Source organism: Protopterus annectens, chromosome 7.part0 (assembly GCF_019279795.1).
Source record: "Protopterus annectens isolate FY-2018-M chromosome 7.part0, PAN1.0, whole genome shotgun sequence".
NCBI classification, from domain to species: Eukaryota; Metazoa; Chordata; order Ceratodontiformes; family Protopteridae; genus Protopterus; species Protopterus annectens.
This window is the reverse complement of record NC_056739.1, coordinates 18,093,708-18,121,480: the sequence shown is the minus strand read 5'-3', so window position 1 is coordinate 18,121,480 and position 27,773 is coordinate 18,093,708. Positions and strand designations below refer to the sequence as shown.

General features: G+C 43.5%; 1 protein-coding gene across 1 annotated transcript in view; it reads left to right on the top strand.

The window, feature by feature from the left end:
• LOC122805772 (synaptonemal complex protein 1-like) overlaps positions 1-27,773 on the top strand; it is a 2,217,039-nt gene that overhangs the window by 1,770,424 nt on the left and 418,842 nt on the right. The window contains exon 6 of the mRNA XM_044076040.1: positions 23,214-23,272. Coding sequence (XP_043931975.1) covers positions 23,214-23,272 — 59 coding nt within the window. The remainder of the gene's footprint in view (positions 1-23,213; positions 23,273-27,773) is intronic.

Here is a 27,773-nt window from a genome sequence, read left to right as displayed (position 1 = left end):
CTTACAAAACCTAGCAGCCACTATATCTGTAGGCAACTCCCTAGGAATCACCTTCAATTGGGCAAAGTCTGTGTTGCTGCCATCTCAGTGCATACGGTTTATCGGAGTAGAGATAGACTCAAAGCAAATGCGGGTCTATCTTCCTACAGAGAGGATAGAAACATTACAGTCTCAAGTTCGAGCCTTGCTCCTCAAACGCCGAGCCCCAGCCAGGATGGTCCTACAACTGTTAGGTTCCATGTCGGCCACCGTTCTCCTAGTCCCCTTGGCAAGGTTACATATGAGGATTCTCCAGTGGCTCCTGTCAGTCCAGTGGTCTTATCAGGATCTCCTTCTCAGTCACCTCATTCTGATCACAGAGACATGCAAACAGGACCTTCGTTGGTGGCTTCTTTCCTCCAATCTGGATCAGGGGCGACCCCTCGTTCCACCACCTCCAGTGGCCACATTGACTACGGAAGCCTCCCAGACAGGGTGGGGGGGACATTACCTGGGCAGGTCAGTCCAAGGCAAGTGGCACTCAGATGAGAGTCTCCTCCACATCAACATACTGGAAATGAGGGCGGTGCTTCTATCACTGCAAGCACTACACAGTTACCTCCCCCAGGGCATGATTGCCATTCAGTCTGACAACATGTCAGTAGTCTGGTACCTGAACAAGCAGGGAGGGACCAGATCCTACCCCCTTTGCAGAGAGGCCATGAAGGTATGGGATTGGGCGATTGCAACCAAACGTTCTCTGGTAGCAACACACATTCCATGGAGATCCAATGTGATAGCCGACAGACTGAGCAGAACTGTTCTCTCCCCTCACGAGTGGTCTCTGAACGACAGAGTGGCAACTCAGATTTTCAGAAGATGGGGAACTCCTTGTTGCGACTTATTCGCAACCCCCCTCAATTCGAAATGCCAACAGTTCTTCTCTCTCACCCCAGTTCCGGGGGAGATTTCCAAGGACGCCCTAGTTCAAGCTTGGCCCACCGGCCTTCTGTACGCCTTTCCACCGGTTCCCCTTCTTTCCAAGGTGATCCCGAAGGCAATTCGCTTGGAGAGCAAGATGATTCTAGTTGCCCCATACTGGCCTCGTCAAATCTGGTTTCCCTTTCTTCGGAAGTATGCATTGGGCGGTCCATGGTTCCTGGACCAGGTTCCGGACCTCTTGATCCATCAGTTGGGACAGCATCATCAGTCCCTCCACTCGTTGAGGTTAACAGCTTGGCTCCTCCTCTTCCGACCATAGTCAGGAGCCACGCTTTGGACCCGGAAGTCATACATATCTTGTCCTCGGCCCACAAGATTTCTACTAAGAAAATGTATAACAGCAAATGGAAGAGATTTGCTATTTGGGCCCAACTCCGGGGATTAGATCCTATAACTGTCCCGGTGTCAGAGGTTCTGAAGTTTTTAGCTTCTCTGTTCAATCAAGGTTCTTCGGTCTCTACCATCAAGGTTCAATTGGCAGCTATTTCCAATTTTCATGAGAGCATAGACCCACCTTTGATGAGCAACAAGTTATGTAAAGCCTTCATGAAAGGTGCTGGGCTGCTACGGCCTCCGATTTCTCATCCCGCTCCACCGTGGGACCTTAATGTGGTATTAGGTGGTTTGACCTCTTCCCCCTTCGAACCGGCAGCAAGTTGTGATTTGAAATTTCTTTCTTGGAAGACTGCTTTACTGGTTGCAATTACATCAGCCAGAAGAGTTTTGGAACTTCAAGCCCTATGTGTCAAACCACCATACCTGGTTTTTCACAAGGATAGAGTATCCCTCAGACCGAATCCATCCTTTGTTCCTAAGGTTTGTTCTAGTTTTTGTCTGCAACAGTCATTGGAACTCCCAGTTTTTTTCCCAAAGTACTCAAACAGAGCGGAATACATCTTCCACACATTGGATGTTCACAGACAATTGCGCTTCTATTTAGATAGGACGCACCAAACACGGAAGACAGATCAGTTGTTTGTGTCCTTTTCGGACAATAAATTGGGCAAAGCCATCACGAAAGTCACTATTGCCAAGTGGATCAGAGACTGTATCAGTCATACTTACTTCATTTCTAATAAAGAGCTTACAACTACAGTGAAAGCTCATTCTACAAGGGCTATGGCTACTTCGGCAGCCTTTCATTCTAAGCTTGCCATTAGTGACATTTGTGCTGCGGCTACATGGTCTTCTCCTCACACCTTCATTTCTCATTACAAATTGGACGTGGCATCTCGGGGGCGAGCTTCCTTCGGTTCCACAGTTCTCAGGAATGTTTTCCAGTGAGCCACCCAGGAATCAGGTGCTAGGGATGCTGTCCCATCAGTACAGAATGTAGGCGAGATAGGATCACATAACATCTTTTAATTATGTACTTAACATAACTTTAGATGTATGGGATCCATCTCGCCTACATTCCTAATAACCCACCCTCCTTCCCCCTGCCTTGGAGATCAGAAGAGACCGGACGGTTCGAGTTCAGCCGTTTCATCTTGAAACACCTGGCAATATTATATCAACAGTCTATGCGTGTGTGCATGTGTGCGGACAAACAAGATCTGGGGAAGCAGTGGTGGTGTATCCTGGAATATGGGATAGCTCAGCCAATAAGAGACTTCGTTCTATAGTATAGCGTGCCGAGTCGGAGGCGAGGATCGGCTCCGAACCCATCAGTACAGAATGTAGGCAAGATGGATCCCATACATCTAAAGTTATGGTAAGTACATAACTAAAAGTTAGCAGCTATTTCTAATTTTCACACTGGAGACATACCTAAAGGGTATTTTTCTTCTCAGACCACCAATAAAGGATCTTTCACCTCCTTGAGATCTCACAGTTGTGCTACAAGGCCTAACTCAGAAACCTTTTGAACCTTCAGCTAAAAATGATCTAAAATTCCTTTCAAGGAAAACAGACTTCATGTTAAGTTGTCAATTTCGCTTTCATTCTTGATGGATGGGTTCGGAGCCGATCCTCGGCTCCGACTCGGCCACTCTAAAAGCTCGAGAGCTAGTTCCACCGGCTCGAGGCTCCCCTATATCCCACAATGCTAGGCGCTAACTCCTCAGATCTCGTTTGCCGCTACAGCGATCGAGGTGCGTTCTTACCGGCTCAGGTTAGTTTTTATATAGAAACTAGTTTTCTTAGCCTTTTTCCCCTTATTTTAAGTTATTTTTTTTTATATAGAGTTATTGTAAAGTAGTTTATCCATTCCCTGTTAATTTCATCCCCCTTTTTTCCAAAAAACTATAGAAATTTTCCCTCGGGCCTTAGGCCCAGTCCCTCCCTTCCTAGTAGTGAGTGACTGTGTTTTGTAGGGATTTTATTAATAATTAATAAAGAACTTTTATACCCAACTACAACAATCCTCCCACCACCAACCACATAAATTTTGGAAATCTATTAACACACTACTATCCCCTGGCAAAGTTGCTACACCTAATCCAATAGGCTCCAACCCAGACTCTCCCTTACAAACAGCAAATGCGTTCAATACCTTCTTTACTTCAGCAATACTTAAACTTGCCAACCAACAAAACCCTGACACCTCTATACTAACTAACCCAAGCTGCACTCCACCATCATTTCAACTCAAACCCATACCTACCTCCTATAATCTGTACTTACTTCAAAAACTTAAACCCTCAACCCCCTCAGCCGACAAATTACCAGCTGATTACCTCCAGCTAGGTGCTAAAGCTATAGCCTACCCTATCTCTATACTAATTAACAGGACCTTAAAAGAAAGTACTATACCTTCAGTCTGGAAAATCTCCCACATCATCCCTCTTTTCAAAGGGGGTGATTCATTGGAGTATTCTAACTACCGCCCCATAGCGCTGCTATCTCCCATTGCAAAAATAATGGAAAAATGCATACGCAAACAGTTGCTTAATCACCTACTATCCAATAATCTCCTTGCTAACTGCCAACACGGGTTTCGTCCATACCATAGCATCACCACAGCCTTATTATCCTTTATTGACTCCATTAACAAAAACCGCAATAATAATATTCTTTCTTCAGCATTTTTTGTAGACCTGTCAAAAGCCTCTGACATGGTCAATCACCAACTCCTCTTACATCGTTTAAAATCTCTCTCCCTTGACAATCTTGCCTTAAACTGGTTCACATCCTATCTTCATAATCGGAAACAAGCTGTTTTATGGGACAACCATCTTTCTGAACTCCTCCCTACCACCATAGGGGTCCCCCAGGGCTCCATCTTAGGCCCTCTTCTATTTTCCATTTTTATCAATGACCTGTATCTTGCCACCCCTCTAACTACTTGTATTCAATATGCTGATGACACCACCATTATTTGCTCTGCCACAAACCAAGCTGACCTCCACTCCCTTACCCAAAAGACTTTTACCACTATAGAGAAATGGTTCTCCAATCACTGCCTCCTCCTTAACCCTAAGAAAACCAAACTTCTCCTCTTTGCACCCACACACCTGTCTCCCTCTATTAACTTCACACTTACTTCTAACAGTGGCACCCTTATCTCTCCAGACCAAACAACCAAACTCTTGGGTATTACTATTGATAACCCACTAAAATTTGACTTTCATATTAACTCTATCATAAAAACAACCAACAGAAAGCTAGGTTCTCTCTACAGAATCAAATCTTTCTTAACTCCTGAAGCTAGAACTACCATAGCTAGAACCCACTTAATCTCTACCCTATTATATGCTTCCCCCATATACACTAATCTTTCAAAATATAACCTCAATAATCTTAAATCAGCATACAATAACATTGCCAGATTTGCCACTGCCTCTCCATATAAAACTCATCATTGCCTGAATCTCCTAAAACTAGGGTGGCTAGAGTTACCACACCTAATTCAATACTATCAGCTTACTATTGCCCACAAAGCCCTTCATCACCCTGAGAATACACCAATGCTCTCCACCCTTATAAAACCCTATAACAACCTGAAAAACCTACGCTCTTCTAATAAAATACTGATTCAAACTTCTCTATCAAAGAACACATGGTGACTCCACATTTTCCAACTCAGTTGGTAAAATCTGGAATCAACTTCCTCTAGACCTCACAGCCCTAACTTCAATTCCACTATTTAAAACTAAACTGAAACACTTCCTAACCAACCACTGGCTATGCTCTTGCAATAACCCTAGCTGACCTTTTTAATTCCTCCCCTCTCCTGCCCCCTCTCCTCTTTCTCCCAACTCTATTATTTCACACTTTCCATTTCTGTACGGTAACTGTCTCTCCCTACTAAAAATAGAATTTACTCAAATTTCTATTGTTAATCTCTTAAATAATGTTATTAATTCTGTTACATATTAAGTTTACCTGAACTTACTTCACTGCTATGTCTCTGTCTGGTCACCTTTTACAGATAATCCTTAATTGTACTTAAACGCCTTGCTTATTATTGTACATTCTTGTATTTTATACCTGTCATGTAGTAGATAGCGGAGCTTTTCTCCTCGGGCCTCCACTGAAAATGGACATGTATCCAGTTGGACTAGCCCGGTTAACAAATGTAAAATAAAATAAATAAATAAATAAATTATCTTTAACTTAATTTAAGTTAGTTTAATTATATTTTAAGTGTAATCGGTGTGTGTGTGTGTTGTGTGGTTACACTTTCCCCTTAGATATGTCTAAGGAATCAAAGGTCTCAGGCTTTAAGAAGTGTGACTCGTGCTGTAAGAAGATGTCTCTGACAGACGGTCACACTTCTTGTGTGTACTGCCTGGGACCTTTGCACCTGCAGGACTCATGTGCTGTTTGCCATGGCTTCAGCCCTAGAGTCCTGCAGGAGCGAAAAAATAAACTCATTTTAAGGGGTTTATTGAAGCCTGAGGGTCCCTCGACTCAATCATCGGGGAAACCCTCGAAGCCTTCCAGACCTTCGGCTCCAGCCTCTGAGCCGTCTTCTGGAGGTCCTAAGGCTATTCGAACATCGGCTCCGGCCGGAGCCGATGAATCTCGAATAAAAGCCCCTACAGTGTCCTCTGCTCCGGCTGGAGCCGAGGAAGACATAGCGGAGTCGGCTCCGATCAAGTTATCAGAACCGACATCTAGAAAACGGTCCCATTCTCCATCTATCGGCTCCGTTCATTCGGCTCCAGCATCTCCTTTGCTGTCTGAACGGAGCCATAGATCCCACTCTTCTAGGTCTTCCAGGTTATCGGACCATGACCTTCAGAGAGTAGTGAGTCGACTTCTTAAGTCCGAGGCACTTGCCCAGATGCTTCAAAGTCCGACTCAACAGTCGAGAACGATTCCTATCACTCAAAATGTTCCTCCTCTGACTCCTTTGAGTTCGGAGCCGGGGCGGCTCGGACCCGAGACTGTGGTGGCGTCGGAACCGATACCTTTGTCTTCGGTTCCGTCGTCTGCTCTGATGTTTTCCTTGAAAGAATCTCGGCGCCGGACTTCCCTCGTCGGCTCCGAGGGGGCGAGTGGCATCGGACCCTTGTCCGACCCCGCTCTCCCTCTCGGTGCTTCGGCGCTGGTGAGTTCAGCTCCGACATCGGCCTCTGAGCCATCACTGTCGGTGCTGGGGGAGGTTTTCAGTTTTTCGGAATGGAGACCTCCGGCTCTGCCTGACGAGGGTGCCTTCGAGGTCATGAGGAGCGTGTTAGAACCAGGTTCAACTCCACAGTCGGCTCCTTCTGCCCTTCCCCCCATGGTGCCTCCGGTGATTTCTACTCACTCTCTCATCCCCGACCGTAGAGAGCCAGCTCCTCAAGTTTCCCCAGTGGGGATCTCCTCCTCTTCCGAGGCCTCTCCTGATCCTGTAGGAGAGCCCCCTAGGAAGAGGCAGTGCAAGAGGAAGCACATTGACTCCCCTGAGTCTGTCACCTCTGACACTGATTTAGAGGATTCTGAAGGTTCCCCTCGTTCCCCCTCTGAAGATGTCTCCTTTGTAGACATCCTTGAAATCTTAAAACAGAGGGGGAATTGGCCAACCCTCAACCCTTCAGAGGATGAATCAGTGTATCTTGAGGCGTTTGGCTCTCGCCCTTCCACCTCCTGGGTGTCCCCTCCCTTTGACCCCCTTATGCAAGTGGTGGCAAAGAAGGCTTGGGCGGCTCCTGATTCAGTGGAACCCACCCGCAGGAGACCATCAAAATTCATAACGGCCCCCAAGGACAAAGAATTTTTGACCAAAGGCGTCTCTGTTGATGCTATGGTGGTGGCTGCGGCCACCAAGAAGGAGTTAGCTGTTCCTTCGGTGCCTGTTCATCCTCCTAACAAAGAGTCTAGGTCGATGGACAGGTACGGGAAGCGGATGTTCTCGTCAGCGACCTTTACTATGAGATCGTTGAATTACCTGTGTCATTTCACTCGTCTTCAGAGGGATTTGCTCAAGGAAGCGAGTGAAATGTTGAAGGACCCAACAGCTGCAGGTTTTCAGGATAGGATGAACTGTCAGCTGGCAACCCTTAATTCTATAACTAACTCCTCCATGTGCCTCCTTTCATATGCGGCGGATGGAGCAAGTAGAGCGGCAGGTACAGGTATAGCCTTGCGTAGGCACGCCTGGATGTGGCTATGTAACTTTGTGGACCCTTTCAAGGCGTCCTTCACTAATTCCCCCTTTGATGGATCATCCCTCTTTGGTCCTCAAGTGAAGGAAACCCTGACTAGGTGCGAGACTGATGGCAAAACTCTCTCTGCTGTTGGAGTCCGTTTTTCTACTCCTTCTAGACCTTACCCCAAAGGCCAGAAGGGGGGAAAGATGTGGTTCCGCAAACAGTCTCAAGGAGATTTGCCGGACGCACAGAGTCGATTCCTCTCTAGAGGCAGAGGGGGGAACAATAATGGTAGACGCCGTCCTAGAGGCAGAGGGGGCCCGCAGAATCAGGGCAGTCGAGAATCCTTTTCCGACAAGTCCTTTCAGCATCCCTGAGGTGTTGCCCGACTGTCCACCTTCGGAGGCAGTCGGGGGAAGGTTGTCACTGTACCCAGAAGCCTGGCTATCCCTAACTCAAGACAAGTGGGTACAGTCTATAATTTCCGAAGGCTACAGAATCCCTTTCCTTTTCATTCCGAAGCAATCCAAAAAATCCCTTCCAGACGTTCCACCCAGTCAAAGGGAACAAGCAGCTTTAGAAATTTCAAAGCTGCTCGCAAAAAGAGCCATTCAACCAGTTCCAGCAGACCAAACAGGATCCGGAATCTACTCCAAATTCTTTTTGGTTCCAAAGAAAACAGGGGACTGGAGACCCATTCTGGATCTCAGCAACTTGAACAACTTTGTCAAGAAAACAAAGTCCCGGATGGTCACGCTGCAGTCCAATCTACCCCTTTTGGGGCGGGACAACTGGATGTGCTCGATAGATCTCCAGGACGCGTACTATCACATCAGAATGAGTTGACGCTCCAGGAGGTTTCTCCGCTTCAGGCTGGGAACCAGTCATTTTCAATTCAGAGCCCTGCCCTTTGGTCTCACTACAGCCCCCCGAGTGTTTACCAAATTCATGGCAGTGGTAGCCTCTCATCTGAGACGACAAGGATTCCAGGTGTTTCCTTATTTAGACGACTGTCTCCTTACAGCCCCCACCAAGCATCTTTTACTTCTCGCCAGAGACTACACCTTTCACACATGTCAGGCACTAGGCATTTCAATAAACTACGAAAAGTCTGTCTTGTCGCCTTGTCGTTTTATTACCTTCATAGGCGCAAATCTAGACACAGTCAATATGTCAGCCAGACTCACAGAGCAGAGAATAGCAGACATACACAGGCAGGTCTCTCTTGTCTTGCAGAGCAACAAAGTCAAAGCCAGACTGATCCTGAAAGTCTTAGGAACTATGGCGGCAACCATCCCCCTTCTACCATTAGCTTGCTTCCATATGAGAATTTTACAATGGATGCTTTTCACACAATGGTCTTACCAAAGGCTTCCAAAGTCCCATCCTATTCGGATAACTCAGTTGTGCAAGAATCACCTCTCTTGGTGGATCACATCTCCCCAGCTCCTCCTAGGAAGACCTTTAGTCCCTCCCCCTCCGGTTGCTACAGTGACAACGGACGCCTTCCTGATCAGGTGGGGGGGCATTACCAGGGCAGGACAGTCCAGGGCATGTGGCAACCATTCGAGTGCCACTTGCACATAAACGTCCTAGAGATGAGAGCAGTGCTTCTAGCGTTGCAAGCTTTACAAGACTCTCTTCCCAAGGGAACTATAGCAATTCAGACAGACAACATGTCTGTAGTGTGGTACATCAACAAACAAGGCGGAACCAGATCTTACCCCCTATGTCAAGAGGCTCTCAGACTGTGGCAATGGGCGATTTCTTCTCAGCGATTTCTGTTAGCAACGCACATCCCCGGGAAGTCCAATGTGATTGCAGACAGATTGAGCAGAGCTATTCTCATGCCTCACGAGTGGTCTCTGAAGAATTCAGTGTGGAGAAAGTTTTTCGAAAGTGGGGCCGGCCTTACTGCGACCTTTTCGCTACTCCCCAAAACAGCAAGTGCGATGATTTTTTCACCCTCTTTCCCCAACCAGGCCATCCCAGCAGAGACGCTCTAGTGCACGTTTGGCCCCAGGGACTTCTGTATGCTTTTCCTCCCTTCCCACTGATATCTCAGCTGATACAGAAAGCCATCGCTCAGGAAGCTTCCATGATCCTCATTGCCCCTTACTGGCCTCGACAGGTTTGGTTCCCATTTCTCCACCGTTATCTGTTGGAGCAACCTTGGCATCTGGACCCAGTTCCAGACCTCTTGACCCATCAGTCGGGTCAGTTGCACCACTCCTTCCTTCTCTGAACCTCACAGCATTGTTCCTCCAATTCCAACTTTAGCCAGGCTTCCTCTGATATCTCACTCAGTTAGAGATATCTTGATAGCCTCTCATAAATCTTCCACTCGGAAGATTTATCATAACAAGTGGAAACGTTTTTCCTATTGGGCGCAGTCAAAGAATATAGATCCTTTCACATAGATCCTTTCACTGCTTCCATTCAATCAGTTCTAGACTTTCTAGCCGAACTTTTCCATTCAGGTTTGTCTCCATCTACCATTAGAGTTCAGTTGGCAGCAATTTCGAACTTTCATGTTGGAGTCCCAGAGTCCTCCATTATGTCTCACAAACTCTGCAAAGCCTTTTTAAAGGGAGTTTTTCTCCTCAAACCACCCATCAGAGATCCTCCTCCCCAATGGGATCTCAACTTGGTTCTGACGTCCTTAATTCTTTCACCCTTTGAACCTGCGGCTTCATGTTCAATAAAGTTACTTTCTTGGAAAACACTCTTTTTAGTAGCGATCACTTCAGATAGAAGAGTCTCTGAACTCCATGCTCTGTGTTGTCAACCTCCTTATCTTGTTTTTCATAAGGATAGGGTGTCCTTACGTACTAACCCATCTTTTTTGCCCAAGGTAGCTTCACTGGCAAATTTGAATCAAACCATTGAGCTTCCAGTTTTCTTCCCAAATTATTCTAATAGGTCAGAACAAAAGTTACACTGTTTAGATGTTCATCGCCAACTTAGGTACTATTTAGACAGGACCAAACAATTCAGGAAATCTGACCAACTGTTTGTTTCTTATGCGGAAGGAAGAATGGGTCTTCCAGTTTCTAAAGTGTCTCTCTCTAGATGGCTTACTTCGTTGATTACCCTAGTGTATGAGATAAGACATCAACAGTTGCCATCCAAACCCAGGGCTCATTCAACTAGAGCTTTAGCCACTTCCATAGCTTTCCAAGATAGACTGCCTATTGATTCGATTTGTTCTGCAGCTACTTGGGCTTCTCCCCATACCTTCATTTCTCATTATAAGTTGGACTTGGCCTCTAGAGACCGAGCCAACTTTGGTTCCACTGTACTCAAGAGTCTGTTCCGATAGGCCACCTGGGACAAGGTGCTAGGGACGCGGTCCCGTCCAGCAAGAATGAAGGCGAGATTGACAACTTAACATTTAGAAGTTATGTACCTACCATAACGTTCCATGTTAGTTGTCTTCTTCTCGCCTTCTTTCTTGCGTCCCACCCTCCTTCCCCCTAGCCAGGACAGACCTAGAGGAGTTTTTCTTTGTTCCTTATGGAATTTTCTTGCTGGCCTTAGCTTTCAAACGAGATCTGAGGAGTTAACGCCTAGCATTGTGGGATATAGGGGAGCCTCGAGCCGTTGGAACTAGCTCTCGAGCTTTTAGCGTGGCCGAGTCGGAGCCGAGGATCGGCTCCGAACCCATCCAGCAAGAAAGAAGGCGAGAAGAAGACAACTAACATGGAACATTATGGTAGGTACATAACTTCTAATTAGTAGCCATTACTTCTTCAAAAAGAATATCTGAACTCCAGGTTTTTTCCTCAAAACCCCCTTATATCATTTTTCATAAAGATAGGGTTACCATATGGACAAACCCTTCTTTTTTATCCAAAGTGGGTTTTGAAAATAACATTAATCAAGCCATTCATTTACCAGTCATCTTCCCAATTTTTTGGAATAAAGGGAGTACATGCTTCATCTACTTGATGTACACAGACAATTACGTTTTTATCTTCACAGGACAAAACAAATTAGAAAATCAGATCAACTCCGTCTCTTTTTCATCAAAAAGGCTGGGTTGCCCAGTTTCTAAAGTCATTCAAGCTAAATGGATTACATATTGTATTTTTTGAATCAATTCTCAACAAGCCATGACCTTACACAGACCTCCCAAAACTCATTCAACTAGATCCATGGCTACTTCATCTGCTTTTTGGTAAAGAATGTCTATTGATGATATTTGTGCTGCAGCCACATGGTCTAATGCCTGTACTTTTGGTATTCATTACAAATTGGATATTATTTCTAGAAACAGAGCTGCCTTTGGTTTGGCAGTACTCCAGAATATCCTTCCATGAGGGCCACTCAAGATCATTGTAGCTGGGGACTCTGTTCCATGGGTTAGGAGGGATGAAAAGGACATCAGTTATGTACTCACCATAAGTAGGCATCTGCATTGTCCATTTTCATTCTTCAACTTTCCTTCCATCCATCCCCCATCCTTCATGTTTCTGGAGAGACTTATAGGACTGTGTTTTGGAACCAACAGTTCCAAGTCTGAACCCTTCCTTTCTCTGTCAGCCTTTTCCAGTCTCTGTTTAGCTATAGGGGCTAATGGCAACAAACTCGATCTGAGGTACTGGGGATGGACTAATGCATTATGGGTAGAAGGAGTAGGTTGAGAGTTGGATCTGAATCTGGAATTTGTGGCTAAGTCAGATCCAAGGATCGGATCCGAACCCATAGGTTGAGGAAGAATGTAGATGAACAACAGAGATTCCTAGTTATGGTGAGCACATAACTTTTTATTCTTACTGCTGTGGCATCTGCAAGCAGAATATCTGAGTTGCAAGCTCTCAGGGTGGGTGAACCCCATCTGGCCTTCCATACAGAATGAGTGTCATTAAGAAGTCGTCCCTTATTCTTGCCCAGGGTTGTTTCAGAGTGTACTTTGAATCTGGCCACCACTCTCCCAGTATTCTATTTTGAACCTCGGAACCAAGGAGAAAGGATTCTACATACTCTGGACCTGCATAGGCTACTCAGGTACTATCTTGACAAAAACAAGTCTTTTAGAAAGCTAATTAGCTATATACTTAACTTGGGACAAAGAAAGGACAACCCATGTCAAAACAGACTACTTCCAAATGGTTGTTCTCAACTATCATCTTTTATTATGCACACCATGAAAACTAGTTCCAGACAGTAAAAAGCACTTTGGTGGTATATTAGAAAGGGGTGGACGCTAGAAGCATTTTAGAGGCATTATGAACCAGCACCTCATCCTCTCAGCTCTTCAAATGAAGAGCAAATAAAGCACTTTACTGTATTAAGCTGATGGCTGTAATTGATTTATTGCAGATACATGCCCTGTCCTATCTTCCATTGAAGAGGAATAAAAAAACAAAACACAGCTTTTCCTTCTACTAGCACACCAAATAGGTGGCCAGATGCATAACATGCTCCCCCTCCTGCCCAGCCATTCAGTTCCTGTTCTGTGCCTTGTTCCCCAACACTCCTCCATTGTTCTTGCAGTCAAACCTGAGTGCTATAGTACTCCATGTGTAGTCTAAACTGTAGCAACTGCTTGCCACAGTTTAAAATTAAAAATTAAATCTCTTATTTTTATTTTTCTTTAGTTAAAACCTGACTGCTGTAGAGCTCCATGCAGGCAGAATCTAAACTGTAGCAACTGCTTGCTACATTTGTAACAAACAGTTGCTACAGTTTATACCCTGCATTAATGGAATGCTAGATTGCTCTTGTTTTAGTTTTAAAAAATTCCTTCTTATAAACTATAGAAAACTGTTTGCTACAAATGCAGCTTTATACCGTCCCTGTACGGTGCGCTACATCACTCAGTTTTTAGTTAAAAAAAAAAGAGAGAGAGAGAGTTTTTTTTTTTTTTTTACTTTTAAACTGCAGCAAATTACTTGCTGCAAAATAGTAAGCGGTTGCTACAGTTTAGACCACATGTGGAGCGCTACATTGTTTAGGTTTGACAGCAAATGCAATACTGGCTTTTAATAGCTGGTATTATGTTAAGGATCAGGATCAGCTCATTACACCCCTCAAGAGTTTGCGCCCAGGGTAGATGCGCTTCTTGCACTGCACCAGCTATGCTAGTGGATCTGATGTCAGTTTTCATTCAGTAACATCTCTAAGATCTCATTAGCCACTTTCGCATCTAGACATGGTCGCCTTCAGCTCTCGAGTTAGAGTGGGAGATAGTCTTCTTCCATATATTTTCCCTTTTTTAAACAGTTTATTTGTTTGATATATTTCCTAATGCATCTCAGTACTTTTAAACTCCTTTTGTACACTCATTAGTGTATTTTTAATGGTAGGCCTAGTTTCCTACCCAACCCTTTCATACTTTGTAATTTCTGAATTGTATTATCTTTCCTTTTCATTACACCTGCTATAATTTCTTTAGTATCATTGGTTATACTTTACTTTTCTGTCTTTTCCTAGTGTAAAAAAAAAAGTGTATTTTCCTGGGCAGCCGCAGTGGTGCAGCGGTTAACGTTGCTGCCTCATAGTAAGAGGTGCTCTGGTTCGATCCTCGGCTGGGGTGCCTTCTGTACGGAGTCTGCATGTCCTCCCTGTGGTCGCATGGGTTTCCTCTGGGTGCTCCGGTTTCCTCCCACATTCCAAAGACATGCTGTAGTTGGACTGGCCACTCGAAATTGGCCCTAGGCATGCGTGTGTGTGCCTTCTGTAGAAGGTTGGGTGATGGGCTGGCAACTCAACACCATAAAACTCCACTGCCAGTCCTGAGCGGGCAGGTGATCTGCTGTGGTGACCCCTAACTGGGAAAAAGACGAAAGAAGAAGTTGTGTATTTTCCATTGTTGGTATTACTGACAGGATGCCCAAAAAAGGTCATTCGGGATTCAAAAACTGTGATAAGTGGGAGCACAAATTGCCTCTCTGATGCCCATTCTCTTTGCATCTGTTGCATGGGTCCAGATCATTTAAAGTTAGACTGCACCATTTTCAGCAGGTTTAATCCACATGCTCTTGCGGACAGGAGAAATAAATGAATACTAAAGGGGTTGCTGCCCATCTCTTTTTCTGAGGCCATCACTGGGGCTCAATCCCCAAAACAGAAAACTAAAGACCCATTGAAGTGGTCTAAACCTTCGCAATCTTCTGCCTCCTTTTCATCGGAACCTCCTTTGAAAATAACGAAATCTGATCCAAAACTTATTGCAATCTGACCTTGTTCAGATCCGACAAAATCTTCATAGAATCTCACTGTCCTGAATCCAAAGCCTCTACCCAAGACCACATGCTCCCCTGGCTTGGATCCAGTGTCATCCAGACTGCCTTCCCCTTTTTTTGAAAGGGCGCTCTAAGTCACCATCCCTGGCATTTTCTCATTCCTCCAGGAGTCTTACGGAAACAGATTTGGAGAGAATGATGAGGAAATTCCTCACTGTGCAAATTCAGATGGGAGGTCTTATGGCTCCTACCCCTTCTGGTCAGGAAGTACGATCATACACTACTCTACTCATTACTGCTCCTTCTCTAATCCAGCCTATTGTTTGAGTCCTTGGATCCAAGCATTCCTAGTCTGTCTAGTTTAGATCCAAACAAAGCCCTTTCTTCAGATCTGGGTACTGCTCTGAGTGCACCGGCTCCAGCATGCTCGGAGCTGGGTGATTCTAGGAGTCAAATTATCCCTGTCGGATCTGGGACGCTGGAGTGGACTCTGAGGTTTTTGGAGCAATCTGTTCATCTCAGAGTTTTGGTATTGGACAGCACAGCTCTGGCTTCTGCCTCAGCTGGGTTGTGATTGGAGCAGAGGAGGGCGATTTGCCAGAAACTTGCTTTCTCAGCTGCATTGTCTTCCCTCTCTCTGGAGCAGTCTGCCTTTGAGGTTGTGAAGAGAATGTTCTCTGTTCCGATAGGACAGATAGGTCCTACCCCATTAGATCCATAGCCAAATTATGGAACTCACTCCCACCCACAATTACCTCCATACCATCATGCACCAACTTCAAAACTTTATTAAAAGCGCACCTAAAAACATGCTGGCTATGCCCTTGCAACTCCCACTGTAATATCATCCACCCCATCCAACTACTACCTTTCTTTCACCTCCACTAACTACCTTGATGATAGCAAGCTCAGATGCTCATTAGCCTAGTACTTATTATACAGCAGGAACTTCTCATTGCTACATTTGTTAATGCCTGCTATGTACTTCACAGATAAAGATTCTAGTTGTCTACTGATGTACTAATGTTCTTCATCTGTAAATATGTTGTAAGTAATTTCTATGTTAAATTGTTAATCACTATGTAATCCAGTGTAACTACTGTCTGTTTATTTTACTGTGGGGCTTTTCTCCCCGGGCCTCCGCTGAAAATGGACCCACGTCCAGTCGGACACTCCCGGTCAACAAATTTAAATAAATAAAATAAATAAATAAAGATCCAGCCTCTACTTTTAAGATGACTTTGCATGGGGAACCTCTACATTCTACCCCACAGGGACAGCCAGTTCAAAGATTCCAGACCACCCAGCAGGGTATTCTAATCTCTTCTGATACTTCACAGGATCACTCCAACAAGGAAGTTCCTAGGAAGAGGAAGTGCAAAAGGGGGCACATGGATGCGCCTCAAGTGTCAATGAGATATTTCCAAGATGGCTGCACATTGAGTAACAACTTAACTCTAACTCTCCCAGTGTGAAAACAGAAACGGCTAGTAGACTTTTGTGTTTGTGGGTAAATTTCAATAACTATCGAGTAAGTGTACTGTGTGAATGCCAGGAAAAAAGAAATGTAAAGCATCAGGAAAAAATAAAACTGCAAAAAGTGAGGAAGATTCACTGACTGGGGAAAGTTCTGCATCTGTTCAGCAAAAAGCAAAGCAAACTCCAGACATAACTTCCAGTAACCTACAGGAAGGTATAAGACAACTGCATATAGGCATGGTTAAAATAAATGAAACACTGATGGAGTTTAACAACACAGACAATAAAAGGCTGGAAAAAAATGGAAGAAGCTTTAAACAGATATTTAGATGAGCTTGTAAAGTTACAAAAATCAGAGGTTGAAATGAAGAAAAGGCTGGCTGAATAAGAGACTGCTCAGGAAGAGATGTTTCAAAAACTAATAGAATTAGAGGACACAGCTTATAGGAAAAACCTATGAGTTTCAGCTATACCAGAGAAGCTGGAAGGAACAGACTGCATTAATTTTATGAAAGCAAAAATAAGCAACTGGACTGGTATTCCACAACAAGAGTTGCTAGCTTTAAGGGCACATCATGTGTGTGCTCCAATCCTGGGAATGAGAAAGCAACCTAGACCATTAATAGTAAAGATACAATCCTGCCAGCAGAAGTTTATTCTGACAAAACTGTGGCAGAAGGACAAAATACTAAAAGTGGGAGACAGCAGAGTGTTGGTGGAGAATGATTACTCATTGTAGACCAGGCAGAAGAAGAGTAAATTCATTCCACTATTCAGGGATTGTCAAAACCCAGGTGTGAGATTCAAACTACTGTACTCCGCTGCCTTCAAGATATTCTTCCCAGGAGGGACAAAATCATTTTTGATGAAGTACATGCTAAGGAGGAAAAACAGTTTGCCCAACAAAAAGTGAGCTGTGAAACAGAATGGGAGAGTGTTTTTTTGTCTGTCTTAAGCACCTTTATTGAATTATCACTTGTGACATAGGCAAATTTACATTTAATTTATACAAAAGTAATCAAACTGTATTAACAAATTAATGTTAAACATTATACTTAAAATATATTGCTATATATCATATAACTTAAGCAACATTACATAAATTATTCAGTTTCTGCCCCATGTTTTAAACAAGAAACATCTTTATTAAACCATCACTTAAGACATAAGCCAGTGGTTCCCAAACTTTTTCGACCCTTGACTCCTCCGTTGAATCCAGGCCCACCCAAGGTGCCCCCTGCCAAATTCCAACAAGTATACTTTGCAAAACAGCAATCCCTCTTCTAATTAAAAGGGCTGTTTAGGTTAAAACAAACACACTCATCTAAGATAAAAAATGCGTCTGCAATTGAACTAATCAACAACACAGGCATCCAAGATCACAAAAACATGCAACCGAACAAATTCAACCAAGTACAACTAGTGGGAGGGGCTATCCCGTCGACCACTGCACATCCTCCCAAATCCCAGAATCAAACTGGACACAGCCACTCCCACCTCATTCTCCACATCGACTTTAGCCCGACACCCTTCCAAATACCTTTATCTACTCTCTGTTTCGAAAATGCGACAATCAGTCTTGAAAGTTGCTAGTCCCACTCCAGATGTTCATCCACGACCAATGATTGAGGTCCTCACCCCACAGACACTGGGTCGACCACGACCCTCAGGCCATCAGTCCTTTGAGCAGATAATCAACAGTCAAGAAATCATCCCTCCTCCCACCGGCAACATGCAGCAGGTGGCTCACCCGCACCTCCCCAAACTTTAGGCACACACAGCTTCATGCCACTGCAACAGCAATCCATTTGAACATCCACCCGCCACGACAAGTGCACACAACTGTACCCCATTTGGAAAGCAAACCTCTGTCTGAGTCTTCCAAGCATTGGATCCCCCCCCCATGCCCACCCGCTCCAATACCCTGAACCCACACCCGACTGTATAAATGACAAGCTTCCGATCCCATTTAGGCATCCTTTTTGTCTTCTTCAGAAGATATGCAACAGGCACCAAAGCATGTCAAAGAATGCCAGAAATCTGGCCACTAGAGAAGCACAACCTGGAAAGTGGAAGAGATCCTCCAGCTGGCACCACAACAGAGACCAAGATCCATTCCAGGCAGTGGCTGCAGCAGCTCTCCAGCACCTGTGTGAACTGCCCAAATCAGGGCCGTCCCACACATCCACCAAAGCTCATCTCCCGGCCACTTCCGCCTGTGTGCGGGTGAAGGTGTCCAACAGCTTCAATTCACTGGCCGGACATCAGACATCCTTGGCAGGATACACATCCCACACAGCTCCGCACAACTGCAACAGCCATCCACCCGAAAATCCACCTGCCATGGCAAGTCAACTCCCACAACTGCACACCACCTGGCCAGGTAACCTCCCACATGAGACCCCAAACCACTCCCACAACAAAGCGAGTCTACAATATCATCTTTCCCAGAAAATGCACATTAATAAAACCTCACAAATACTGAGCCAACACCACTGCACATGCACCCAATCAAAAAAAAATAAATAAGAACAGACAGCAAGAAACTCCTCACACAGCTAAACAATGCCCCTGCAAATACACCCACCATCTCCACTTCCCTGCACCCAAACGCCAAACCATCCGATGTGCTCCAAAAGCTCCATCCGACAGCTGCAAAAGAAATGCCAGCCTCCACCAGTCCAAAGTTCAAAAAATGTAGACAGCACCCCCAGAGCTGCCAAACAACATGTAAATACAACAAACTAACCATTTGCATGTTTGAGGTGGGGGGCACATGCGAGCCCATGTGTCCAGGCGTATGTGACTTCTCCTTTCCCAAAGTCACAGATGCAGTCAAAACCACATCCCTCAACTTCTCCACTCAAGAACCCCAGACAAATCCAAAAAACATGGGAGCACAAATGGCCAAAATCTGGGGCCGACCCTGAACACTACCTTTACAACCTAGGTTAGCTGCCAGAACAACATCATGCATCGAAAGGAAATGGAGTATAAAACTCAAATGTCCGTCATCATCCAGCGACTGCAATACTCAACAACCCGCCACCAAGTCTACATGGAACAGACCAAAAACATGAAGCAAAAACCTGGACACCGAGGGTACAGTTCAACACCCCCCCCCAAAGTCACAACTCCAGCCAGAGAAGCACCAACCAAGTGCAGCTCCGTGTCGCTGACAAACCACAAAGGAGGATGTTCAGCCCCAGTCAAACTAGCTGTCAAACTGCGACAAAGTCCGGAATAGACCATCATGTAGCCTCAGTATTGCCAAGCAGTATATAAATAAAATCCCCCTTGTTAATAATCTGCCACCTCTCCCCTGCTACAATGTAGAATGCAAAACATCACAACTCAGTCCAGCAACAACTATAGTACTGGCTTAAGTGCAACAGCAACAAACTGCAAACTAGTCTAGCACACACCACCCACAGAATGACACACATATGCCAGTGCAGGAAGAACACAGGAAACCCACAAAGATGCATGGACAAGATAAAGCAGCAGTGAACAAACCGCAAAGACAGGGTGAACCCACCAGAGCGTGTTTGTGTGTGTGTGTGTGCATGTGCGCATGCGTGCATGCATGTGATATATATACACATATATGCATATGTATGTGTGCGTGCATCCATACACATCCACTAAAAATCTGGCAGAGCAGGTCAGACTCTGCCACTCACATAGTTCACCCCAGGGCCGACAGCAAGCAGAAACACAAAGTGCTCTGCAGGCCGCACTCCCCCTCTTGTCAGAGGCAACAACCGGAACCGACTCCACCTCCCTCCAACTTCCAGCAGCAACTGAAGAACCACTCAGGTTGGCACTCCACGAGCTGTCCAGTAGGAGCTGGCACTCCAACACGCATCCCCCGCACCACTGCATCCATCTTCCTCCTCCACAGCAAAAATATCTACAGTTCCCAGTTCCACCACCACATTGTCACTGCACAAGGTATCAATGATCTGCTGAGCTGCCAAATGTCCACCACAGCAATGGTCAAGCCAAAGAGCCTAGTCCACAGTCCTGACCCTGGGGCAGCCAGGATGCCGAACACACCCAGCAGTGGGCACCAGCAGGACAGGGCTGGGGGGCAGGCTGGCCAACAACAGCACAATCCATGCAGCCAACCCACTACAAAACACACCAGTGACAACAACACAAGATCACACTGCACAAAGAAGGCAAATCAGTGTTAGTAGAATTCCGAGGGCCCACTCCACTCAATGAACCACATCTCTCACCACTCACCAAAGCACCACCACTGAATCAATGTCCCAGGAACTTGAAAACATTTATCCATATCCCCAATCCTCCTATCCCACCTCCACACGAAGACCGAAATCAGGCAACAGACCACCCAGCAATCCAACAGCACTCAACAAAATCCAATCAAAGACATAGTAAAAGCAAGTGCATCTCAAGAAAGACAAAACCACTGACCTGTCTCCCCCACCCCCCATAACCTCGACGACTCTGTCATCCTCATCCTCTGTTCCCGTCAGCCCCCCTGCAGCAACTCCTGCCTGGCTCCTCCACAGAGCCCAGAAGTTTACCCCCCTCCAAATTCAACACCAGCCGCACCCCACCCAGGGCCATCCACTCTCCTCCTGTGTAGCCCACAACCCCTAGCGTGGCCGCAAAACAAACCTTGAACCAATAAGCTTAGTGACTAAGCTTATTAGTTCATGATGTACCCTGTGGCTAAGCTGACTAGTTTATGGGGCCCCCACAAGGATGCTGCGGCTCCCCAGGGGACCGAGGCACACACTTTGGGAACTCCTGTACTAGAATAATGGTCACATCTGTGGTCTTCCAGTCCAAATGCTTCCTTGGATAATATTTGGGCAGCAGCCACTAGGGCAAACCATCATACCTTTATTACTCATTACAAATTGGATTTGGTTTCCAGGGGAAGGACTTCTTTTGGCACGATGGTTCTGAGGAATATTCTTCCATGAGTTCACCCTGGATAAAAGTAGCTGGGGACTCTGTCCCACATGTGAGGAGAAGATGAAAAATTGACAATATCAGATGAAGTTATATACTCACCATAATGTTCCATCTGTATTGTCAATTTTTCATCTCACCTCACAGTCCTATCCGCCAACCCCCATTCTTAGATGCCTGGTTAAATGGGGGGATGATTTCTAGGGTTAGATTAAATTTCATTATACTCCAGAAATTGCTTCACTTAAGGCTCTTTGTGTGTTCAATTCTAAACCTTCTCTTCCTGCTAATATAATTATAACAAATAACATCTGATGTAATGGGGACAGATGAATTGTGGGTAAGTGGGTGGTACCCAAGAGCTTTTGCATTGCCCCGAGCTTGCTAATGGCTGAGTTGGATCCAAGGGCTCGAATCCAAACCCACATATGAGGAGAGATGAAAAATCGACAATACATATGGAACATTATGGTGAGTGCATAACTTTTTTTTAGTTGCTATTACATCTCCAAGAAGAATTTCAGAACTTCAAGTATTCTTTTAAGCCTCCATATTTGTTTTTTCAGAAGGATAGGGTCACATTGCATAGCATTGCTTCCTTTCTTTCTAAGGTGGTGTCAGAATCCAACATGAACTAATCCATTAATTTGCCAGTATTCTTTCCAAATTTACAAATAAAGGGGAATATATCTTGCACTTATTGGATGTTCTTAGATAATTACGCTTCTACCTACACAGATCAAAAGTGATTAGAAAGACAGATCAACTTTTTGTTTCCTTTGCACATGCCAAATTGCGTGAATCAATTACAAAGGTAACTCTAGCTAGATGGTTGACAGGTTGCATTTCATTTATCTATAACAAATTGAATCTCCACGTACTAAAGCCACTAAAGGCTTGCTCAACCAGATCTATGGCACCTTCATCTGTCTTCCAGTCTAAAGCCTTTATGGACGATATGTGTGCAGCCGCAACCTGATCAAATCCTCATACTTTTATCAGTCATTTCAAAGTAGATATAGTCTGCAGGGAAAGAGCAGCCTTGGGCTCAACCATACTCATGAATATCCTTCCTTAGAGTCCATCCAGGATTTTAGGTAGCTAGGAACTCTGTCCCGTTAAGTGAGAATTGAATGAAAATTGACATCAGATAAACAAGTTATGTACTCATCATAACGTTCCATCTGTATTGTCCATTTTCATTCTTCAACTCCTTTCCCACCATTTTTAATGGATGATTTATGAAAGAATGAGAAGCATCAAGGAAATCTTTGTCCTTTGTAATGAACACCAGTTATGGCATACCAGTTATAGTCTTCCTGCCAAGCAGTAAACAAGATCTGAGAGATGTTAGGGATTGGTGCATTATGGGTAGGGAAGGAGCTCAAGAGTTTTTTTTTGGGAGGCCACGAGCTAGTGTAATGGCCGAGTTGGATCCAAAGATCAAATCCAAACCCATTAGTTGAGGAAGAATGAAAATGGACAACACAGATGGAACGTTATGGTGAGTACATAACTTCTTTTCATGGGTAACTGTATCTTAAGCAATTGTACTTTTTCTTATGAAAATTCTGCAAAATTACCTGTGGCTAAAGTTCTTATTTCTCACTATGTTACTACATTAAAGGCTGCACAATGGTTGAAGCTAATGATTGCAAGACATTTGTTTATAGGTGTGTTCTGGATACTTTCTATCCAGATGTTATTAAGGACAATCTGTCATGAGCATTAATTCTTTTGTCAAGTTTGCGTGAGCATTACTGCTACAGTTTCTTAGAAAATGAATAGTGCACTGCAAAATATTTTTGAAATATGTTCACTTCAGATATTCTGTATTTTTTTCCAGAAATAAGTTTAACATCATGCATTGAGTTGTTTATCACTAAGCAAGACACGTCATTACTCCACGTTAAAAACATATTTGACATTTGTAAGGTGAATATGACCACCTCACAGTATTTGAAGTGGCATTCTTGTTACTGTATTTTATATAAAGCATATTCAAGGTGTAAGGGCAATAATGTGATGCTTGAATAAATCATACAGATATTGCAGGGAGAGTGAAGTATAACTTTTGTTATTTTAAATTTAGTTGAACTGGAAAGAGAAGAAACACGACAATTCTGTGCTCAGAATAATGACAATATTGAGGTAAGTGTACTTCAAACTGTGAGATTACTCAAATGCTTTCTGCTTTAATGCTTTGTATACATTTTTATTTGCATACAAACATATAAGATCTCTTTGGTGTTGCTGTCTTTGTCTATAAGCACACACTTCTGTGGTTCAGGTTATTTCTTAAAAGAAGCAAAAATAACTTCAAGTTGCTATCCCAGCAGGTAGTACATGCCAGAATAGTGTTTGCTTTGCCTTCCCTACACCTGAATGAATGTAAAGCCAGTTATATCTGACAGAGTACAATTCCCTGGACACAGTCTTCTGTAGAAAATCAGCACTGGTGTGGTGTCTCTGTGTCCAGCCAAAGTGATGTCCTTTTTTTTTTGAGATGTTCATTATTCGCCCTGCTGCGGTAACCTATATGCTGTATCTTGCCAGGTATCATACTGTCCAGATTTTCTCAGAATTTTCAGATTTTTCCTCATATTTTTGGTCTATTCCTCATAAATTTTTTTTTTCTAACCAGCATAACAAGGAACATGCAAGCACTGTTTGACAAAACTATATTAAGGTAAAATCAGTTGTGTATGTTGTTACTCAACACAATTAAAACGAGATAGTTTGCTTTGAACTATATTTTGATTAGATTGCTATTTGCCTATTAAGCTAGATATATAAATTTCAGTTAAAATATGCTCAGCTCAATTATTTTCAAATGAACAAAGGGTTAGAATGCATAACTTTTATATATGATTTGTTTGGGCATGCTGTTATGTGTGAAGTTTTATTGCTGGGACTTAGAATGACAGAAACCTTTTGTATTATAGTTGTTAATATTCCTTTTACCTCTCTTTCAGGTAGTAGTCTAACATGGGTATGCACGGGGGGGGGGGGGGGTTCTGTCTGAAAGGGAGTGATGTCACACATATCCAAACCATTGATATGTACAAAAAATTCTAATAATTTTGAAATGTTATTTTGTCCCTGTATTATATATATATATATATATATATATATATATATATATATATATATATATATATATATATATACACTTATTCCGAAAGCCAGCAATCTGTGTATTATATCCTTTAGATGATCTCTGTGGATTCATGGAATGTAAAGGGCTTACAAGATAAGAAAAAAAAAGAATCTATTAATGCACTTAATTTTTAAATCTAAAGCAGAGATAACTTTCATACAAGAAACGCATATGTTGAAAGAGCAATGGGAGAAAGATACAAAAAAAATGGGTGAAATATATTGTTGCTGCTGGTGACAGTACGGCTTCTATGGGAGTTGCCATAGTAGTTAAAAAATCTTTTGATGGTACTATATGGAAAAGGTAGCTGTGACCCAAATGGTAGATGATGTTATTTTACTTGCGAACTGCCACCGTTTAAAAAAACTTTTAGTCCTGAATGTTTATGCCCCGTGTTTGCATCAAATAACTTATCTATACGAGATCTACAGAATCTTAGAGAACTATCTTAATTACTTCTATATCATAGGAGGTGACTGGAATATGTTAATTAATCCAGAACTTGATAGGACAAATAAGAATAACAAGCAATTGGTTCAGCTTACTACACTAATAGCTGAAATAATGGAAGATTTTAAGTTAGCTGACCCATTTGAAAACTATAGAAATAGTATAACTACTAGTAAATTCACTTATTATTCACCATATCACAAGTCTTGGTCTAGAATAGATGTATTTTTAATATCTGAAATCTTATTAAGTAATACAGTCACATACAATAGTGAACCTAGGACAATATCAGATCATGCAAAGATAAATATTACACTAAAGTTGGGGAGCTCAGTGCAAGGACCCCAGACAGTTATGAACTGGACGTTAAATACTAACTTACTAAAGCTTAAAGATGTTTCACAAAATATCATAGACATTCTTACCCAAACTTATAACAACCTAGAAGTAGTAGGTATACCATACGACATTCAATGGCCAACTACAAAAGCCACTATTAGGGGTATATTAATTCAAAAAGCTGCTTTCTATAAAAAAAAATAAACAGAGAAAAAGCTATATTAATAGAATCAAAATTAAAAAATATAGAGTCAGAACTGCAAATAAATTATTTACCAGTACTTGAAAGTCAAATGGTTACACTACAAGGACAACTACGTGAAATTCAAACACAGCAGTACTCAATCAATAAAATTAAACTCCTCCACAAATATGCCGAATGGGCTCAGTCACCCTCAAAAGCACTGGCAAGAATCATAAACATTAAGAATCCACCTACCAAAATAAAGCAACTAAATTATAATAACAAACCTTTAGAGACAGATAAAGAGATCATCACAGCTTTTGAAGAGATATACCAAAAACTATATGGCCCCCAAGACCAGTTTAATGAGTCATTATTTCATCAATTTACCCAAGAGTTACAATTTCCAGTACTGAATGAGACACAAATAATTTTAAAGCTCCCTTAAGTGTAGAAGAAATCATTGCTGCTGTAAATAAGTTGAAACCAGGTAAATCACCAGGGTCTGATGGTTAAGTGGTGAAATTTTACAAGACTTTCAAGAAACAGTTAGCTCCTATACTACTGAAAGTATACAGATACATAATAAAGTATGGTACCAAAGACCTGTATATCAATAACTCAAAAACTATATTTATACCAAAACCCAAATCTGATGCATCAAACCCAAATAACTACAGGTTGATAGCACTCATAAATATTGATATTAAAATTCATTCTACAATACTAGCTAGCAGAATCAAACAAATTCTACCTCACATTATATCTTCTGAGCAACTAGGCTTTATGAACAACAGACAAATATATGACAACACACTTACTATTGATTCAGTCATTAGTTTAAAAGCAAATGATAAATGCCCTAGCTATGCACTGTCAGTAGATGCAACCAAAGCTTTTGATAGAGTAAATTTTGATTTTTTATTAAATATACTCAAGAAATGTAGTATTCCTGAGGGCTATATAAACATGGTTAGGGCTTTATATAAAAATGCCACAACAACACTATCTATACATAAAAAGCAATCAAAGCCTATTCAAATAGTGAACGGTACAAGGCAAGATGCCCACTATCACCTTACCTGTTCAATATATACATAGAACCTCTGCTGCTTAAAATACCACAAAGATCTTACCAGCATATTATGAATATTTCCAAAGTCCCAATAAAGTATACAGCTTTTTCTGACTATCTTAACATTTAATGTTAAGTTGTCAATCTCGCCTTCATTCTTGCTTGATGGGTTCGGAGCCGATCCCTCGGCTCCGACTCGGCACTTGCTAAGCTCGAGAGTCACTTTTACCAGCTCGAGGCAGCCCCATATCCCATGATGCAAGGCGGTAAGTACCCAGATCTCGTTTGCCGCTTCGCTTAGGAGGTCCTCCTTTTACCAGCTCCTGGTAAGTGATTAAAATACTTGATATTTTAGCCCCTTTTCACTAAAAACCCTTAAAATTTTAGTTTTAAGTTAATTTTAAAGATTTTCTGACAGAAATTTACCTGTCTCTTTTTATTTTTTTAGTCAAACTTTACCCATCCCTTCCCCCCCCTGTTAGGGTGTGTGTGTGTTTGTCTACTTATACCTTTTTGGTATATTTAATTTAATTTAACTCTTTGACTGGTGTGTGTGTGTGTGTTGTCTTCACCATGTCAAAGAGAGGGTCTCAGGCTTTAAGAAGTGTGACTCGTGCTGTCAGAAGATGTCTCTGACAGACGGTCACACTTCTTGCCTGTATTGCCTGGGGCCTCTTCACCTGCAGGACTCCTGTGCTATATGTCATTCCTTCAGCCAGAGAGTCCTGCAGGAAAGAAGAAACAAACTTATTCTTAGGGGCCTTCTTAAGCCGGAGGGCTCTCCGGCTAAGTCGGCTCCATCCAAATCTGCCAAATCTTCCAAGGCCCAGGCTTCTGTGTCAAAGCCTGCGGCCTCGGCTCCGACTCATTCTGAGTCGAGATCGGCTCCGGCTGGAGCCGATTCTGGCTTAACTAAGCCTTCGGCACCGATGGCTATCGGTGCCGATTCTGCATCGGCCACTTCGGTGTCGGCTCCGATCGGTTCCGACCACCATGTGGCACAGGCATCGGTGTCGGCTCCGATCGGCTCCGACACCGTTACTTTTGTGGCTGTATCGGCTCCGGCTGGAGCCGATGCATCGAGGCTTCCTGTCGGCTCCGATAAGTTGTCGGCTCCGACAGGGTCTATAGTTTCATCGGTTCCGATGGCTCCTTCCAGGAAGAGGTCGAGGTCTCCTTCCTTGGTGCCGATACTTTCGGCTCCGGCTTCACCTCTCCTTTCGGGACGGAGCCATCGGAGCCGATCTTCAAGGTCATCCAGACTTTCAGACCATGACTTAGAGAGAGTGGTCAGCAGATTACTTAAGTCACAGGCACTGGCCCAAATGTTACATAGTCCGTCTCAACAGACGACTGTTGGTCCACACCCCGTTACAGTTCCTCCTTCAACTCTACCCCAGAGCTTGGAGTTGGAGTCTTCGGGAATGGTTACTGCTACGGCTGG